Source organism: Heterodontus francisci, chromosome 27 (genome assembly GCF_036365525.1).
Source record: "Heterodontus francisci isolate sHetFra1 chromosome 27, sHetFra1.hap1, whole genome shotgun sequence".
NCBI lineage: Eukaryota > Metazoa > Chordata > Chondrichthyes > Heterodontiformes > Heterodontidae > Heterodontus > Heterodontus francisci.
In genome coordinates this window covers 15674532-15694674 of record NC_090397.1, presented here as the reverse complement: position 1 = coordinate 15694674, position 20143 = coordinate 15674532, and the positions used below count along the sequence as shown (strand labels likewise).

At 43.5% G+C, this 20143-nt stretch overlaps 1 protein-coding gene across 1 annotated transcript in view; it reads left to right on the top strand.

The window, feature by feature from the left end:
- Positions 1–20143, top strand: part of LOC137384916 (N-acylneuraminate cytidylyltransferase-like) — a 51057-nt gene that overhangs the window by 5605 nt on the left and 25309 nt on the right. Inside the window, exons 2-5 of the mRNA XM_068059624.1 lie at positions 4–233; positions 5891–6033; positions 7886–8038; positions 11798–11931. Coding sequence (XP_067915725.1) covers positions 4–233; positions 5891–6033; positions 7886–8038; positions 11798–11931 — 660 coding nt within the window. The remainder of the gene's footprint in view (positions 1–3; positions 234–5890; positions 6034–7885; positions 8039–11797; positions 11932–20143) is intronic.

Here is a 20143-nt window from a genome sequence, read left to right as displayed (position 1 = left end):
TAGAAGGCGAGGAGAGGGAGCAAGCGGGCAGCTCCGAGCGGAGAGGCCAATAGTGCGCACAAGTACAACCTCCGCTCCCGGCAGCCAGGCCAGAAGGACAAGCGTATTGTGGCCCTGGTGCTGGCTCGGGGCGGCAGCAAGGGGATCCGGCTGAAGAACATCAAATCGCTGGCCGGGGTGCCGCTGGTCGGCTGGGTGCTGCGATGTGCCCTCGATTGCGGTCTGTTTGAAAGGTAAAGGTGAATCCCGGGTGCGGAGAGAGAGCAGAGGGCCAGGATGGGGGGGAGAGAGGCGGCTGTGGGAGTGAGGAGGAAGGGAATGGGTGTGAGGGGGGAGTGTGGGTTTGGGGAAAAGGGTGTGAGGGGGGAGTGTGGGTTTGGGGAAAAGGGTGTGAGGGGGGGGGAGTGTGGGTTTGGGGAAAAGGGTGTGAGGGGGGGGAGTGTGGGTTTGGGGAAAAGGGTGTGGGGGGGGGGAGTGTGGGTTTGGGGAAAAGGGTGTGGGGGGGGGAGTGTGGTTTGGGGAAAAGGGTGTGGGGGGGGGAGTGTGGGTTTGGGGAAAAAGGGTTGTGGGGGGGGGGGAGTGTGGTTTGGGGAAAAGGGTGTGGGGGGGGGGAGTGTGGGTTTTGGGGAAAAGGGTGTGAGGGGGGGGGAGTGTGGGTTTGGGGAAAAGGGTGTGAGGGGGGGGAGTGTGGGTTTGGGGAAAAGGGTGTGAGGGGGGGGAGTGTGGGTTTGGGGAAAAGGGTGTGAGGGGGGGGAGTGTGGGTTTGGGGAAAAGGGTGTGAGGGGGGGGAGTGTGGGTTTGGGGAAAAGGGTGTGAGGGGGGGGAGTGTGGGTTTGGGGAAAAGGGTGTGAGGGGGGGGAGTGTGGGTTTGGGGAAAAGGGTGTGAGGGGGGGGGAGTGTGGGTTTGGGGAAAAGGGTGTGAGGGGGGGGGGGAGTGTGGGTTTGGGGAAAAGGGTGTGAGGGGGGGGGAAGTGTGGGTTTGGGGAAAAGGGTGTGAGGGGGGGGAGTGTGGGTTTGGGGAAAAGGGTGTGAGGGGGGGGAGTGTGGGTTTGGGGAAAAGGGTGTGAGGGGGGGGGGAGTGTGGGTTTGGGGAAAAGGGTGTGAGGCAAGGGCTGAACATGTGCTGTTAGCTGCCTGAACCCCAAGCTCTAGAATTTCCTTCCTAAAACAGTCTTTTTTTTTTAAGATACTTCCTCTTGTCAAGCTTTTAGCCACCTGTCCTAATTGCTCCTTACATGGCTCGACGTTTGTTTGACGTTACTGTGAATCTTTACGATGTTTTACTACGTTAAAGATCCTCTATAATGCAAGTTCTTGTACAGCCCATCGTTTTGTTAAATCTTTTGAACCAATTCAGTGAGGTCTTGAGTTTACCTTCTACTGTGAAATTGAGTCACAAGAGTGAGGCACTGGAGTTTTTTTCCTTACCTTTTCCCCTGTTCCTTGTGTGCTGATTCTGTGAATAGGAAGAGTGCGATAGTTAGTTTCCCCAGCACTCTTGTTCTTTGATTTACCTATTGAACCTGCAGCAGTTGTGTGTTAAAGACAGGGTAGACTGGCATGTCATTTAAATAGTTTTTTTGTCGCCAGTACAAACCAGGGGAGGTAAAAGGCATACAGCTGGCTCAATGAAGAGTGCAGGAGGGCATGCCAGGAGCAGCACCAGGCATACCTCAAAATGAGGTGTCAACCTGGTGAAGCTACAACCCAGGACTACTTGCATGCCAAACTGCGTAAGCAACATGCGATAGACAGAGCTAAGCGATCCCATAACCAACGGATCACATCTAAGCTCTGCAGTCCTGCCGCATCCAGCCGTGAATAGTGGTGGACAATTAAACAACTAACTGGAGGAGGTGGCTCCACAAATATTCCCATCTTCAATGATGGGGGAGCCCAGCACATCAGTGCAAAAGATAAGGCTGAAGCATTTGCAACAATCTTCAGCCAGAAGTACCGAGTTGGTGACCCATCTCGGCCTCCTCCTGAAGTCCCCAGAATCACAGATGCCAGACTTCAGCCAATTCGATTCACTCCGCGTAATATCAAGAAACGACTGAAGGCACTGGATACTGCAAAAGCTATGGGCCCTGACAATATTCTGGCAATAATACTGAAGACCTGTGCTCCAGAACTTGCCGCGCCCCTAGCCAAGCTGTTCCAGTACAGCTACAACAGTGGCATCTACCTGGCAATTTGGAAAATTGCCCAGGTATGTCCTGTGCACAAAAAGCAGGACAAGTCCAACCCGGCCAATTACCACCCAGTCAGCCTACTCTCAATCATCAGTAATGTGATGGAAGGTGTCATCAACAGTGCCATCAAGCGGCACTTGCTTAGCAATAACCTGCTCGGTGACGCTCAGTTTGGGTTCCGCCAGGGCCACTCAGCACCTGACCTCATTACAGCCTTGGTTCAAACGTGGACAAAAGAGCTGAACATAGGTTTAGTTTAGTTTAGAAATACAGCACTGAAACAGGCCCTTCGGCCCACCGAGTCTGTGCCGACCATCAACCACCCATTTATACTAATCCTACACTAATTCCATATTCCTACCACATTCCCACCTGTCCCTATATTTCCCTACCACCTACCTAGAGTAGGGGCAATTTATAATGGCCAATTTACCTATCAACCTGCAAGTCTTTGGCATGTGGGAGGAAACCGGAGCATCCGGAGGAAATCCACGCAGACACAGGGAGAACTTGCAAACTCCACACAGGCAGTACCCAGAATTGAACCCGGGTTGCTGGAGCTGTGAGGCTGTGGTGCTAACTACTGCGCCACTGTGCTGGTGGTGAGGTGAGAGTGGCTGCCCTTGACATCAAGGCAGCATTTGACTGAGTATGGCATCAAGGAGCCCTAGCAAAACTGAGGTCAATGGGAATCGGGGGGAAAACCCTCCGCTGGTTGGAGTCAAACCTTGCGCAAAGGAAGATGGTTGTGGTTGTTGGAGGTAAATCATCTGAGCTCCAGTACATCACTGCAGGAGCTCCTCAGGGTAGTGTCTTGGGCCCAACCATCTTCAGCTGCTTCATCAATGACCTTCCTTCAATCATAAGGTCAGAAGTGGGGATGTTCACTGATGATTGCACAATGTTTAGCACCATTCGTGACTCCTAAGATACTGAAGCAGTCCGTGTAGAAGTGCAGCAAGACCTGGACAATATCCAGGTTTGGGCTGATAAGTGGCAAGTAACATTCGCGCCACACAAGTGCCAGGCAATGACCATCTCTAATAAGAGAGAATCTAACCATCTCCCCATGACATTCAACAGCATTACCATCGCTGAATCCCCCACTATCAACATCCTAGGGGCTACCATTGACCAGAAACTGAACTGGAGTAGCCATATAAATACCGTGGCTACAAGAGCAGGTCAGAGGCTAGCAATCCTGAGGCGAGTAAGTTACCTCCTGACTCCCCAAAGCCTGTCCACCATCTACAAGGCACAAGTCAGGAGTGTGATGGAATATTGTCCACTTGCCTGGATGGGTGCAGCTCCAACAACACTCAAGAAGCTCGACACCATCCAGGACAATGCAGCCTGCTTGATTGGCACACCATCTACAAACATTCACTCCCTCCACCACCGACGCACAGTGGCAGCAGTGTGTACCATCTACAAGATGCACTGCAGCAATGCACTAAGGCTCCTTAGACAGCACCTTCCAAACCGTGACCTCTACCAACTAAAAGGACAAGGGCAGCAAATACATGGGAACACCACCGCCTGCAGGTTCCCCTCCAAGTCACACACCATCCTGACTTGGAACTATATCGCCGTTCCTTCACTGTCGCTGGGTCAAAATCCTGAAACTCCCTTCCTAACAGCACTGTGGGTATACCTACCCCAAATGGACTGCAGCGGTTCAAGAAGGCAGCTTACCACCACCTTCTCAAGGGCAGTTAGGGATGGGCAATAAATGCTGGCATAGCCAGTGACGCCCACATCCCATGAATTAATTTTTTTTAAAAAGCAGTAGTACAGCTCTCGTAAAAATGCTGTTTTTGGGAAGGGCTGTGAGAATTTTATTGGGAAGGACTGAGAATTTTAGCAGTTCAGTTTGATTGTAATTCTCTTTTGTAGTAGAATACAGGATAGGGAAAGTAAGGGGAAAGCCAGATTCATTTGCAGCCAGGAATTGTTGGAAGTTAGAACCTGCTTTTCTCCCCCCGCCCACCCCCCGAGTCCCATCTGTTAAGTAAATACAAAAGTGAATTGCTGCTATTGTAGCTACCTCCAAATAGTCCTATCAAATATTTGAGATGCATACCTGTACGATAGTACGACTTCGGTGTGAACTTCATGATTGGACTGCAACTACAATGAACCTAAAAGATCTGGTGGTTGATGCCATACCATTAAGTTAAGAACTGAGGAAATATAATACTTTATTAAATCATTAAACCAGATAACATATTATTTAATAAGACTAAAAATATTGAGTGAATAAAAACCTTAACTAATATATATAAAACAATGTTGGATAGAGCGATGGCAAGGCAGGTTGTGTATTGTAACTACAGCGTGTGGGAATTTGTGGAGACTAGTGAGATCCCAAACAACCTCATTTGCAGTAAGTGTCTGCAGCTTGAGGAACCTCAGCTCAGCATTGTTAGGCTGGTGTCTGAGCTGCAGACGTTGCGATGTATCAGGAAGAGGAAGAGTTACCTGGACACTTTGATCCAAGAGGCAGTCACACCCCTTAGGTTAGGTAGTTTAGATTTGGTTTATGATCAGAAACAGAACTGAGCCAGTTAGGTGTGGTAACCCTGGATTCAGTGATTGAGCAGTCTCAGCCTTTGACCTTATCCAACAGGTACAAGGTACTTGCTACCTGTATAGAGAAGAACAAAGACTACAGTGAAGGAGGGCAATTTGACGACAGCACAGTGGTACAAGAAGCCATTCAAATAGGGGGAGTTAAAAAGGAATGCGTTAGTTGTCGGAGAAAGTACATTCAAGGAGATAGATAGTTCCCTATAGCTGGAAGCAGGATTCTGAAGGCTGTTTTGTCTGCCCACTGCCAAGGTTAAGGCTATCCCTTTGCGGCAGGAGAGGAACTTGAAGTGGGAGAATGCAATTTTCAGTGTCCATCTAGAAACTACTGACATAGGTAGAACTAGGAATTGGGTTCTGCTGAGGGAGTTTGAGGAACTAGGCTCCAAATTAATAAGCAGAACCTCAAAAGTAGTAATCTCTGGATTACTACCTGAGCCACATGCAAATTGACAAAGGGTTAAACAGATCAGGCGGTTGAATCCTTAGCTGAAAGAGTGGTGTGGGAGACGAGGGTTTGGTCCATGGGGCACTGGCAGCAGTACTGGTGAAAGAGGGAGCTGTTCTGTTTGGACAGGCTACACTTAAACCAGGCTGGAACTGGTGTTCTGATGAATAGAATAAATAAGGCTTTAAACTAAAAATGTTGGGGGTGTGGGGAGGATTCAGATGAGTTGACCCCTTAATATAGCACCAGTTTAGCCACATACGGCAATTTTAGTAGAAAACACTTTGAATACACTCAGTTCATATTTACATATTTACTTTACAAACCTCTGACCATCCATTAAACAAGGAGGTAAAGTGCTCATGATAATCAGTTTTTTTAGCTCACTATCTACGATGAAAGATATGATCAACTTTTCAATCAGACCTGTATGAATTTCATATTCAGACTCCTATTTTCATAAGTTAATCATTGGTTTCAATGTGTCCCTTTATAGTAAAATGGGAAAATGAGATTTAAAGTTCTGTATTTTGTGAAAATGTGTACTTTTGTATGAGTGTCAATTTCAGGTGCACTTTTTAAAGATGACTGACATTACAATATCGTGATGCATAATGAAACTGGTTAGAAAACTGTCTTGTTTTTATTTTACCAATAGTGTATGGGTGTCAACTGACCATGATGAGATTGAAAAGGTGGCAAAGAAATTTGGAGCTAAGGTGCACCGTAGAAGCTCAGAAGTGTCAAAAGATTCAACAAGTTCCTTGGACACCATTTTAGAATTCCTACAACACCACAAAGGTACTAGAGTTCACAGTAACACTAACTGCGACATAAAAGAACTGATGCTGGAAATACTCAGCCAGTCATGCAGCGCGTGTAAAGTTCAGGCAGTTTGTGATGTCTCTTTGGAATTGAAGCCTGAAATGACTGACATAGAAAATAAAGCACAGAAATGGGACATTCAGCCCAACTGGTCATTGCCAGTAATTAAGCTCCACATGAGCCCCCTTCTACCCTTCTTGATCTAACCCTAACAGGATAACCTTCTATTCCTTTCTCCCTCATGAGTTTATATAACTTGCCCTTAAATGCATCTATACTATTCACCTCAACTGCTCCTTTTGGTCACGCATTCCACATTCTAGCTACTCCCTGGTTAAACAAGTTTCTCCTGAATTCCCTGTTGGATTTGTTAGTGACTATCTGATATTCATGGTTCAGTTTTAGGCTTCCTGACAAGTGAAAACATCTTTTATATCTACGTCTTGATGATAAGATAGGAGAAAAGATAGAAGGTAAAGGGACAAACAGCCGACAGATCCGCCAGTAACAGAAAGGGTTAAATGACCTGCAAATAGCTTAATAGAAAGTAATTTCCTCGTCTATTCTCTATTTAGCAGTTTGTAGGTTACTTAACACAAGATTGGTATATCTTGGTTCTCTTACACTTTCCCTCCCTTTTTTTTTCCTCACTTTACTAAAACAGCTGCTTTCTTCTGTCTTCAGTTCTGATGGGCATACGAATTAGGAGCAGGAGTAGACCACTCGGCCCTTCGAGTCTACTTCGCCATTCAATAAGTTCATGGCTAAACTGATTACTCCACATTTCCACCTACCCCTGAATAACCTTCCCCCCCCCTTGCTTATCAAGAATCTATCTACCTCTGCCTTAAAATATTCAAAGACTCTGCTTCCATCGCCTTTTGAGGAAGGGAATTCCAAAGACTCACAACCCTCAGAGAAAAGATTTCTCCATCTGTCTTAAATGGGTGACCCCTTATTTTTTAAACAGTGACTCCTAGTTCTAGATTCTCTCACAAGAGGAAATATCCTTTCCACATCCACCCTGTCAAGACCCCTCAGGACCTTATGTTTCAATCAAGTCTCCTCTTACTCTTCTAAATTCCAGCGGGTACAAGCCTAACTTGTCCAATCTTTCCTCATAAGACAGCCCACCCATTCCATTTATTAGTCTAGTAAACCTTCTCTTTACTGCCTCCAGCATTTATATCCTAAATTGTCTTCACTTATTTAATCTGTGATAGATGGGTGTATAATTGGTTGTGCAGTTCATAAAAGACATTAAAAAAGAACGAGGAATAAAGATGTCTTGAAAGTAATCTGGCGTTTATGATTTTATAAAGAGTGTAATCTGGCAAAAATGTTTGGCAAGTAGGCAAATAAGTAGCAAAGCAATCAGAACACACGTGTCCCATTTTTCCACAGTAAGGTCATGTGAAAGTGACAATTTTTGTCCCCATTTTTTGACTTTGAAAACCAATGCAAAGTATTTGTAACATACTTGTTGTACCTTTTCACTTTATATTAAGCTGAATGTTTTCATAAGGTGACATGGGATAAATATTTGCCTACTAGTAAACCAGGAACAAAGAATATGGATAACTCGCTGCAAAGAGCAAATTCCATCTTTATGGCCTTGTAAAGCACTTTACAGTCAATGTCTGTCAGTAACTTCCTGCTCGATATCGTGGTTAAATGTATTATTCTTACACTGATCTTGTGTACTCGTACCTGCTGTGGAGCGTGACTAGCTAGTTTCTAGAGTCTAGATTGAAAGACCGGTTTACAACCCTCCTTCCTTCATGCACTGTATGTATCATAACCATTCTTGTATTCATTTCTTTGACAGAAATTGATGTGGTGGGTCACATACAGTGCACTTCTCCCTGTCTCCAACCACGTCATCTGGCAGATGTGGTGAAGATGATCACGGAAGACGGGTACGAGTCCGTCTTTTCTGTTGTAAGACACCATCACTTTCGTTGGCAAGAGGTGTTGAAAGGTAGACCATGTGTACAATTTAAAATTCGTTTTTGAAAATATATTTACACTGGAACCTAGATTTTCTAATAGGTTACTTTATCGCTGGTTGTAACCCTCTGAAATTAAATTGAATTAAAATAATGCAGATTGGGAAATCCAGACTCATTAGTTACAAATTAGAAATGAAAGTTCAGAAAACCATTCTAAGTAGTATCATGATTCTAAATGGCCGTTCATCTATATTTTATGAAAGTGTACATTTTATGAAACAGTTGTATAAGTTAACTACAAGATGCTGCAGGAGTCGTGCATTAATGCTTCCAGGTGACTTAGCGTGACAGCAATTACACCAGGGATCTTTGGTGGGTCAGGGGATTGAAGCAACTTGCTTGGTTGGCTCGAACTTCAGGGTTTTTGACGTAAATTAATAAAAGTGCTGAAAATGCACCTAAGGAACTTTTGAAGGGGCTACAGGTGGAGGCCCCGAGGCTTGGGTCTGGTTGTTGGGGTGGGGGTGGTGGGTGGTGGAGGGTGAGGACTGTTCAGAGGATTTGCTGAAAGGTTTTCCACTGTTGTAACCTAGAGAAATGTATTTATTTAAAATAAATACTCAGGCTGCCTTGGCACTGTTGCTTCCTCTGCTGTGACCATGCATTGACCCCACCAGCTATTATTATTGGTGGCACCCCACAACCCATTTGCTGCTCTCTTTCCTTGCCATCGCCATCCTAGTGCTGCCACAACCAAGCTCCATCTTCCCAACAGACCTGCAATTCCCACACCAGTGCTGCCATGTTCCTGGGCCCTTTCTCTTATTTTCTCTATGCCCCTGGGCTATTTTCTCTCCCAATTTCCCCCATCTTAGTCCCACTACCTCAACAACCCTCTTCAAGTCCAACCAGAGCCTGGTATTAATGATTCCCAAAAACTGCCCCTCCAACTGCTTTCCCATCCCAAAAACCTATTCCCTGTTCTCCCAGGCCTGGCAACCCATTCTCAAGTTCCCAAATCCAGGGTCACCTTCCCAGTGTTACTGATCACTGTAACATGCTTTCTAAATGTGAACTGTCTTCTCTGTGTAATCTGAGGCTTTAATGCAGGTAGAATGAGCAAAATAAAATTAACTTTTAATAGTAATCAACTGTATCTGAAAACAAAATGCATATCATCATTAAATTTGAGCTCTCAATTACCGCTAACTTCCGACAGTGTTTGAACTAAAGGGAGCTTGTCACAATACATGAGCGGTCCTGATCATGTATGTTACGTAGCATAAAACAATCCTCTGACTCAACGTGAGCAACACCATGTAACTGTTTTACTGTGTGTCTGGATCTGTCTATCATTTTTAAAGATTTAGGAAAAGGAGTTAAATATGGTTTTATAACGTGATATGTTCATACAAGTTTTTCTTTTGAACACTGATGTAATTAAGATGCTAATAAGCTAACATTGATGTTTTCCCTCACAGACTGTAAATCAATTTGTTATCTTGTAACAAATTTGCAGAATGTGTGTATAATAGGCAAATGAACTTCAATATCGATGAGTGTGATGCAATAAATATATTTTGGTAGCTAGAATAAGATCACATATTTCTGAGAAAGTAACTGTCTAAATGGATGAACAGAGGGATCAGTACAGATACACAAAGCACTGTAAGTAGCAACGTAAATTAATCAAACAAAGCCTTTCCGCTTACCTGCCTGATCCAGTATAACTCTTTCACCAACTTCCTGGGATTGGACACCAGACTCTCGCCCACCTCCATCCTTCCATTCTCCTCCATGATGCCTCTGATTTTCCAGCCTTCCCAATCTATATCCCGATCACCCCCTGCTCTGCCTGCCCTGAACTGATGGGATCAGATGCAATGCTGGTTTCATAATGTGTCTGATTTCACTGTCCATTAAAGTCAACAGAGAGTATTAAAAATCGAAAATGCTGGTAATACTCAGGTCAGGTAGCATCTATGGAGGGAGAAAAACAGCATTAACGTTTTAGGTCAATGACCTTGCATCGTCGGAATGCGTAAAAATTAGAATTTTAACAGGTTTTAAGTAAGCACAGAGGCAGAGGAAGTGGGAGGGGAGGAAAGAACAAAAGGGAAAGTCTGTAATGGAGTTGAAGGCAAGAGAGATTAAATGACAAGGGATGAAGGTACAAGGCAAATGGGAGGTGGAAATAGGACAAAGAAATAAAAGATATGTCGAAAGGAGCTGCAAATGACAAAAGCAGAATCATTACCAGCACCTGCTGTCCAAAAAAATGGGAACAGTGGTCATGATCTGAAATTGTTGAACTCAATATTTGAGTGCAGAATGCTGCCAATACCTAATCAAAAGACGAGGTGCTGTTCAAGCTTCCATTGAGCTTCATTGGAATAGTATTGGTGGTGGAGGACAGGGAGGTCAGAGTGGGAGTGAGGTAAGGAAGCTCAGGCATGCTTTTTTTTTTTAAAGAGATACAGCATTGAAACAGGCCCTTCGGCCCACCGAGTCTGTGCCGACCATCAACCACCCATTTATGCTTATCCTACACTAATTCCATATTCCTATCACATCCGCACCTGTCCCTATATTTCCCTACCACCTACCTATACTAGGGATAATTTATAATGACCAATTAACCTATCAACCAGCAAGTCTTTGGCATGTGGGAGGAAACCGGAGCACCCGGAGGAAACCCACGCAGACACAGGGAGAACTTGCAAACTCCACACAGGCAGTACCCGGAATTGAACCCGGGTCGTTGGAGCTGTGAGGCTGTGGTGCTAACCACTGTGCTGCCCTTGTGGACTGAATGGAGATGTTCTGCAAAGCAGTTACCCAATCTGTTTTATCTCCCCCATTGTAGAAGAGACTGCATTGTGAGCAGTGGATATAGTATACTAAATTGAAAAAAATGCAATTTTCGTAAGAAGTGTTTGGGGCCTTGGACTGTGAGAAGGGAGGAGGTAAAAGGGCAGGTGTTGCACCTCCAGCACTTGCATAGAAAGGTGCCACGGGAAGGGGTGTTGGGGGTGATTGAGGAGTGGATCAGGGTGTCGCAGAAGGAACGCATCGTTCAGCATTCCAAAGGGAAAGTAGTGGAAGGTGTGTCTGGGGTAACATGGTGAAAGTGGCAAAAATGGCAGAGGATGAAAGGTGAGGACAAGGGGAACCTTGTAGATTCCAGGAGGGAGGGGAAGGGCTGAGAGCAGAAGTGCGGGAAATGGCACTGACACGGTTGAGGGCCTTACCAATCACAGTAGAGGAGAATCTTTGAAGAAAAAGGAAGACCTATCCGAAGCATTGGCATGGAAAGTGGCATTGTCAGAACAGATGAGACAGAAGACACGAGTCTGGGAGAATTAGAGTCCTTACAGCAAGCGGAGTGGGAGGCAGTATAATCCAGGTAGCTGTGGGAGTCAGTGGGCTAATAGATACTGATCGACAGTCTATCCCTAGAATTGGAGATGGAGAAGTGGAAGAAGGGAAGAGTTGGGGATGGACCATGCAAGGGAGGGGTGGAAATTGGAAGCAAAGCTGATGAAATTCCCTAGCTCAGGGCGAGAGCAGGAATTGGCACCGATACAGTCGTCAGTGTACCGGAAGAAGGAGAGAGGGAGGGAGCTTCAGTAGCACAGGAACAAAGAATGTTCCAAGTATCCCACAAAAAGGCAAGCATAGCTAGGATCCATATGGATTCCCATAGCAACACCTTTTTCTTGGAGAAAGTGAATGGAGTCAAAGGAGTTGATTGATTTCTATTGTCTCTTTTTGTTTTTATTTTACAGTAGGCAAGTTAACAAAGCCTTTAAATCTGAATCCAGCTAAAAGACCCCGAAGGCAAGATTGGCGTGGAGAACTCTGTGAAAATGGATCATTCTATTTTGCCACTACGAAGTTAATTAAGTCTGGAAGCCTCCAGGTAACTGGCTGACATAAATTTGACAGGGATCTAACTTCAATATAAAATGAAACACGATAGATTAGGGGTATTTTTCCTCTACCACAGTCCATCGGAATTGGCATCCTCCAGGCACAGGGAAAAGTATAAAGGGATGGAAACCTGTTAATTCAGGTCTCCACCCTGGCTGCATTGCCATAGGGTTTCTGGGCTACCCTGCTGTGATACACCTGGATGCACCTGTTTTAGCTGCAGGCCTGGGGTTGTCATTATCACGAGGTATTGCCACATTTTCCTTTGAGATTTTATTTGAAACTGGCATACCCATGAAAACCTGGTGCTGTGGCCTGTCCTGGACTGTGGATGTCCAGTCATTGTCTGAAAAACATCCAGGCAGGTATGAGATTTTACCAGAAGAACTCCTCCCCATCCCACCAAGTGGAATTTCAGGCATTTGGTAAGGGTTGCAGGAGAAATCTTTTAACTGCTGTCCTCCAGTGTAGTTCAGATGTGATTATCCAAGTCAAGGACTGGATGCTTTCTGGAAGTAGATAGCATCAGTCAGGAGATGCAAAGCATCACGAGTTCCTTGTGCGTTGCATCAAGAGGTGCGGATGGAGGGCGAAAGAGGTGGTTTCATTGTGACAAAGAGGTTGTACTTGGCCTCCAGGGTGGTTTTGGAGTATTGGGCACTGAAGCTGAAAGGTATCTTGGGAAGCTTTTCTACATGAAAAATGTTTATATAAAGGCAAGTTAAATGTTGGCAATGACAGAAGAGACATCCTTAATGTTAGAGAAATCTTCAAGCCTGTTTGTGCAGAAGACACTGAGACTAAGATCCTATGTGTAGTTTGTTTATTGCTGGTCACAGAGCTTACTTCTGCTCTCCAAACAACACCAGCAGCCAGTGCTGGCTGGCTCTTTATATATGCACACTTGAATACAATTAACTAATTAATACCTAACACCTGTTCGCATTATCTTGAACTACCAGGTATTTATTATCCAGTAACAGAACTTCAAACCCTAACAGATTCCCCCTTTTGTACATGAAAAACAAATAATTTTTCTTTACATTATTGATCATTAACTTTCAACAGCACCAGCCATGAACATGCTGTACATTCCCCCCCTTTTAAAAAAAAAACTGGTTTAAAGAAAAAGTGATCTTATCGTATAAAAACTTTCCACATTTTCCTCCCTTATAAACACAAGATGACCCTCTTCGAGGACATCCAACAACTTTTTCAAACAAGCACCCCTCTTAGTAAACCAATCCGACAACTGATGACTTGCGTCAACCCATTTTATTTTGGAAATTTCTTTCCAACATTTCTTTTATACTCGATCAATCCTCAGCCTCTTTTCTGCGACACTTTTTGTTGAATGGACCTTGTCCCAGAGAGAATGGTTATCTATGTAGCATTCTATAGGAAAACCTTTCTTCGATTGCCCCTTAAACGAGAGTTCCTTTAAAATACTGGAAAAATACATACCCATATCTATCGCTTCTATCGGTGCAAATGTCTCAGCAGCTAAGGTGCTTTTAACTATCCTGTTTATTTTCTTCGATTCCCAGGCTAACAGACAACATTTATCATTTCTTCCCACCAAAATTATAATGAACCCTGCTGCAATCGAATAATCATCGGGAAGATTAGAGTGTGAGGCATCACTAAAAATGATCAATTTCATCTCTTCTGGGTCACCCAATGCTGGAAACTCGAGTGTACCTTTATCAAAACGCAATCTCTTCAATGTCTTATTTGCTTTCAGCACTTCCCCAACATGTTTCAGCATGGTGCTCAATTCTAATACATCATAGCAAGCATCTGGCCTAGTTTGTGTCCACAGCCAGTTCAACTTCCCAATTAAGCTCCATAACTGGTCTGCTTCTTCCTTGGTTGCAGAGTCATCCTTTTGTAAGGATCTGGCCCAATTTATTGAGATCTTATTAACATTCTGTAGGTAAGACTGTTGATTTAGGGTTACTCCCAACTTCGTCTACCTAACATTCAATCTTATATATTTAAAGGCTCTGGAAGCCTGACGTCTAATTTTAAATTCCTGCAGAACTTTATCTACCACAAATTTCTCAAATGCCTCAGATCCTCCCCACAGAAAATCATCCACACGCATCAAGAAAATGCCTGTTTAGTTTTTCTTCATAGTACTAATAAAACATTATCGAATCCACCTTTAGTTGACTACAACCAGCTGTCAGTAGGACGGACCTAACTGAAAAATACCACACCCTGGATGCATCATTTAGTCCATAAACACACTTGTTTAGCTTTCATAATTTCCCTTCTATATCTTCAGCTTTTGGTGGCTTTAAAAATGCTTCCCTTTGAAATTTCTCCCCTTACAAAAATGCTGCTTTATTGTCAATGGACTTGCATTCCCACGAGTGTGTCCCTAAAAGGGCTAGGAAAATCCTCAAACTTGCTTTTCTTGCTGTTGGGGAGTCTGCTGTAACTTCCTGGTCTCCTCGTCGTTCCTCAAATCCCCGAGCTACAAGTCTGGCCTTTGCTTTATACGTACTATTGCGAAGTACTCTCTCTCTACAGATCCATCTATGGGACAATGCTGGTTGTCCTATTTCTGGCACCTCCGTGTATACACCAAACTGTCTCCAACTGTCAAGCTCTTTTTGCTTGGCATCCTTTATCAATATACCATCTAACTTGTTAGAAGCCCCAAGAGCTTCTCTGTCATACTTCTTGTGGCACCCCGGCCTGCTCTCTGGTCATTACTCTAGTGAAACCACGACCCCCACTAGAGTTCCTATCCCTCCGACAACCAGACTTCCTTTCACAAGTTCCTGACCTTTTCCTTGGACTATGGTCATCTTCAAGCCCACTGTCTGAAGTTTTACTTTTACTGGCGTTCCACATTTTCACTTCCTTCTGCCAATCTATAGGTCTGATATCCTGTCCACATTCAGCCACTGTTTGTAATTCCCTGTGGCCTTTCCTCTTCTTCCTATAAATAGTGGCTTTGCTCCATTCACTAGTCCCTTCTGGCATATATGTCACTCTAGTCTCAACTTGCGGTAATTGACATTTGGGATAAATGGCCTTATCTGGATCTTCATTATCACTTGGTCCACTCAGTCAGCCCATTATCTGCCACAATCTGTTGCTCGCAAAGGTCTGACATGAATGAAAAGTACATGGTGCATCAGTAGTGTCCATCATTTGTTTAGATTATGTCAATGTATAATCAGTGCCAATAAGCCACGAGGAATGAACTTTAACGGTTTGGTTGCCATGTTGCAAAATCACTGTTTTGCCATCAGTGCCTGTAACTTTTCCTGGGCCTCTCCATTCTTTCTGCCCTTCTCTTTTGTAATACACCATATCCCTGGTATCAAAATTCTTTTCTGATGGTCTGATCTGATACCTCAAAGCTCTCCTGATTTTTTTCTGAAATCTCCGCCTTAATAAATGCTCTTCTCTCTGCATGCATGGCATGCAAATGCTCTGTAAAAATTGAACTAATTGTAGTCCCCTCTAAAGCTGGGGGAAGATCCCACATTACTGAAGGTATTTTCAGTTTCCTGCCATAAGCTAATTGATTTGGGCTGTAGCCCCCAACCATTTGCAGCGTGTTTTTCACATGTACTGCCCCTGCCAGAGCAATGGTCAGTTCGCAATTTGGCTGGTCTGCTAAAATTTTTCGGAACATTGTCAATCACGGCATGATTTCTGTCACAAATCCTATCACTAAAAGGACTTTCTGCTGCCGTGTGCATTGCTACAATATTTGTTTTCACACATACTCCTGTACTCATCATTGGCAAATTCTCCTCCATTTTCAGTTAGAAACCTAGCCGGTGCTCCCAGTCCTGTTCCTATCCACCTTTCCATTATCTTGTCCATTATTACTTTTTTGTCTTTACTAAAAACTACCGTTGACAGACAGAATCTAGTCACAACATCTGTAAAGTGTAGAATAAAAATGTTTTCTTCTTTATCCCATACCTTCAAGTCCATCGCTACGGTTTCGTTAAAGTCCCTTGCTAATGGGAGACTCACTATGGGTCGTGATGGAGTCCTCTTGTTTTTTTTTAGACAGATATCCCATTTTCCACTGATATGTTTGATAAGTTTAGTGTCGTCATCATCTATTACCCCTGCATCTGTTAACAGAATCTTCAGCCTATGACCAGATGGATGTGTAAACTGTCAATGTAGTTTTAAAATAATTTGCCTTTTCTCCTTTAAATGCCTACGCCCGGATTCCATTAATACTTCAACATCCTGCTTGGAGATGTTAGGTTTCGCTAAAGGAATACAATAAATACAATAAAGGAATACAGGCGGCGCATTGGTTAGCACCGCAGCCTCACAGCTCCAGCGACCCGGGTTCGATTCTGGGTACTGCCTGTGCGGAGTTTGCAAGTTCTCCCTGTGACCGCATGGGTTGCTGCTCCGGTTTCCTCCCACAGCCAAAGACTTGCAGGTTGATAGGTAAATTGGCCATTATAAAAATTGCCCCTAGTATAGGTAGGTGGTAGGGGAATTGAGGGAAGGTGGGGATGTGGTAGGAATATGGGATTAATGTAGGATTAGTATAAATGGGTGGTTGATGGTTGGCACAGATTCGGTGGGCTGAAGGGCCTGTTTCAGTGCTGTATCTCTAAATAAATAAAATAAATAAATAATGACCCGACTGTGTAAACCACAAAGTTACAGATTTCCCAAAGCCTTACGTTCCATATCCAATTTCATCCGAGCCTTTTTCATAGACTGTTTACTTAACAGCAAAGGTATATCACTGGATACTACATCCGTACTAATAAAATGGTTTACCCCTACTATTTTACATAGAATTATCCCTATTTTTAGTGATTTCAACGTGTCATTTCCAAACCTGAAACAGGTAGAACTGTCGTATTCTTTGATCTTACTTTGGTCTTCCTTATTAAAGAATTCATGTAACACCTTAACCAGTCCGTTCCACATACTGCGGATGTGCACCCACTGTCTAGTACAGCGCAATTGAACGAATCTGCGACTGGGACACTACCAGACTGAAGCTTCTCGTGACCAGTACAGTTCCTTCTGATTGATCAGTAGCGTCATCCTCGCCTTCCACATGTGTCCTCTCAAAAACCCTGTTATTCCTTTTTGGACAGTTCAATGCATAGTGATACTTTGAGTCACATCAGAAACACCTGTTGACCACCCCTTGGTTGTTCCTGGGGTTCATCCTTCTGCCATAATTACCCAATTCCTGCCATCTGTTATAGTTGCCAAAAGGGTCTCTACCCTCATTAGTTTTATGTGTGTTTCTCCTTTCGTACTGATGCTTGGGCCCCATGCTTGAACGGCATCAATGCTGCTAGCATTGTATCCTCCACCTTCGGTATCACGGCTAAAGAGCCCATCTGTGCCATGAAAGTGGCCGGAAAGGAATGTTTCCCCAAACATTTTTTTAAGGGGTCAGACATCTGATCAAACAGTGTATTTTTTATTTTATTTAGAGATACAGCACTGAAACAGGCCCTTCGGTCCACCGAGTCTGTGCTGACCAACAACCACCCATTTATACTAACCCTACAGTAATCCCATATGCCCTACCACCTACCTACACTAGGGGCAATTTATAACAGCCAATTTACCTATCACCTGCAAGTATCTTTTTCATTGAATCTAATTCTGATTAATACCAAGAGCTTATCCATGTTCGATATCCTAGCACAATCCAACAATTTGAAGGCAAGTACTGATCTAGGAATTTCCAAGCAGAATCGCTACAACCTTGCATATAGTCGGTTAAACTCCATAATATATTCTTCTATGGAAGAACCATCCATTTTTCTAAATTTATCAAAGTCCAACCACACCTCATAGGCACTCAATAAGTTATCTTTCAAATAAGTTTTATCCATATATTTCAAGAGTTTGTCCAAACCTTACTCATCGTCCAAATGATGAGCCTCGAGCTCCGAGAACGCTTTGCCACTGATCTTGCTTCTTGAGGGAAGTGAAAGTGCAAGGGCTATTCCTTTCTTCCTTTTAGCTAAAGATGTAACCCGTGTCCATATATCAACATCATTCTTTCATTGATTGTAAGGCTCAGCTTCACAAAACAGCGGTGGAAAATCATATCCCGACACTTGGTTTCAGTCATCTTTCTTCAAAAACAACTCCAAATACAGCTTTCTCGACAAAAAAAAACTCCAATTCTAATCTCCTGTCTGAAAGCAAATCTTAGTCTCCAATCTTCACTTTCAGGCAACCTTCCTGTGCTACCAATGTTAGAGATATCTCCAAGCCTCACCTGCTAACTTAAGTTAAAATTCATCATCCAGTTCATATTTATATCGCAGTCATACGTCTGCAAGCCAAAGCATTCTAAACAGCTTATTAAGAAGAAAAAGCACAGCAAGTATATATTTTGGGGATGGGGGGTGGCGAGGATTTCTCAGGCACCTTAACTTCAGAGGCAGAGCTGCACACATCCCAAAAAGACAATGTAAATGCTTACATTAAGATGGAATGTGATGAATCCTGGCAGAAATCCCACCTTTGAGCCATCACAACTATTTAGACAGCACCTCCTGAGTCTGTGGGCAGTAGGTGAATGGGAACACCACCTCCTCCAAATTCCGTCATTCTGACTTGGAAATATGTCATCATTCCTTCATTGCCATAGGGTCAAAATCATAGAACTTCCGACCTAAAAGTATTGTGGGAGAACTTTCACACACACACAGCACTTGTTCAAGAAGATGGCCCACCACCACATTCTCAGGGCGATTAGGATGGGCAATAAAATGCCCCTTGCCAGTGACACCAGCATCCAACAATTAATAACAAACAGGTTAGATCTGGACTAGCAGAGCCTTTAGGCTTGCTTGCTAATGCAGTGGGCCAAAGGTAGATGTTAGATGACTGCCCACCATCGTGGTTGAGGAAATGGGTTCTCATCACATGCAGCTCCATTTCCATACAGAGCTACGGTGACAGTCGCGTAGAATTGGAAGCTATCTTTTCAATCTGAGGTAAGCTGAATGAGCTGCTAGCTATAATTGATGGCCTGAAGAAGATTTTTTGCTTTTAAGATCCTTTTAAGAAGGAAAGGTTAAGCCTCCATCTTTAAGAGAACAACAAAAAGCCAAAAGACTTGCAGGTTGATAGGTAAATTGGCCATTATAAATTGTCACTAGTATAGGTAGGTGGTAGGGAAATATAGGAACAGGTTTGTTGGGAATATGGGATTAGCGTAGGAATAGTATAAAAAATGGGTGGTTGATGTTCGGCACAGACTCGGTGGGCCGAAGGGCCTGTTTCAGTGCTGTATATCTAATCTAATCTAATCTAATCTAAAAAAGTATACGAATGAAAGTTGACCTACTGTCAATGAAGAAAGTGACGAAATAGTGCATGTCCTTACCACTCCTCTCTGAATTCCTGAAAGAAATGGATTGTGGCTTTACTTGGAACTGACTCAGTAGAGTAGAACATTTCAATGTACAAGCAGTTTGCAAAATAGTTTCCTTACTTGAATACACAAATTTCTGTATGTTCTCTGTCCATTTGCCATAGTGGTAACTAATAATTCAGACCTTCCAATAATCATGTATTTGATTGATGTTCATAGCACTTTGAAAGTTTGAGTTTGGAAAGTACAAAAAGTGGAACAATTTTTGATTGTAGTTGATTGAGATGTCCAAAGATTGCAAGGAGATATTGACTCCTTTGGTGACTGCCTAAAGAGCATGGCTCTTCTTGGCACACCCTAATCAAACAATATGGCGGAACCTTGAAAGAGACTTGCTTTTAGCGCTCTCAGAGAAACTAAACATGAACGGCTGGTAAACTTATGTCCAACATGAGATATACACTGACAGATTTCAATTACTTTCAATTCTCCGATCTTTTTAAAACTGGTGAATACCAAAATTGTTTCTGAAAGTAGAGTGAGAAAGAAAGTACGTGTATTTTTACAGTGCTTTTGTGACCTCATGATTTCTCGAAGTACTTTAGAGCCAATGAAGTACTTTTGAAGTGTAGTCACTGTTGTAATTTAGGAAACACAGTAATCAATCTGCCCACAGCAAGGTCCCTTAGAACATCAATGAAATAACCATAAATCTCTTTTAGTGATGTTGGTTGAGGGATAAATATTGACATGGACACTGGGGAGAACTCTCCTGCTCTTCTTTGATGTAGTGCCTTGGAATCTTTTATTTTCACCTGACGGGCAGACGGGGCCTCTG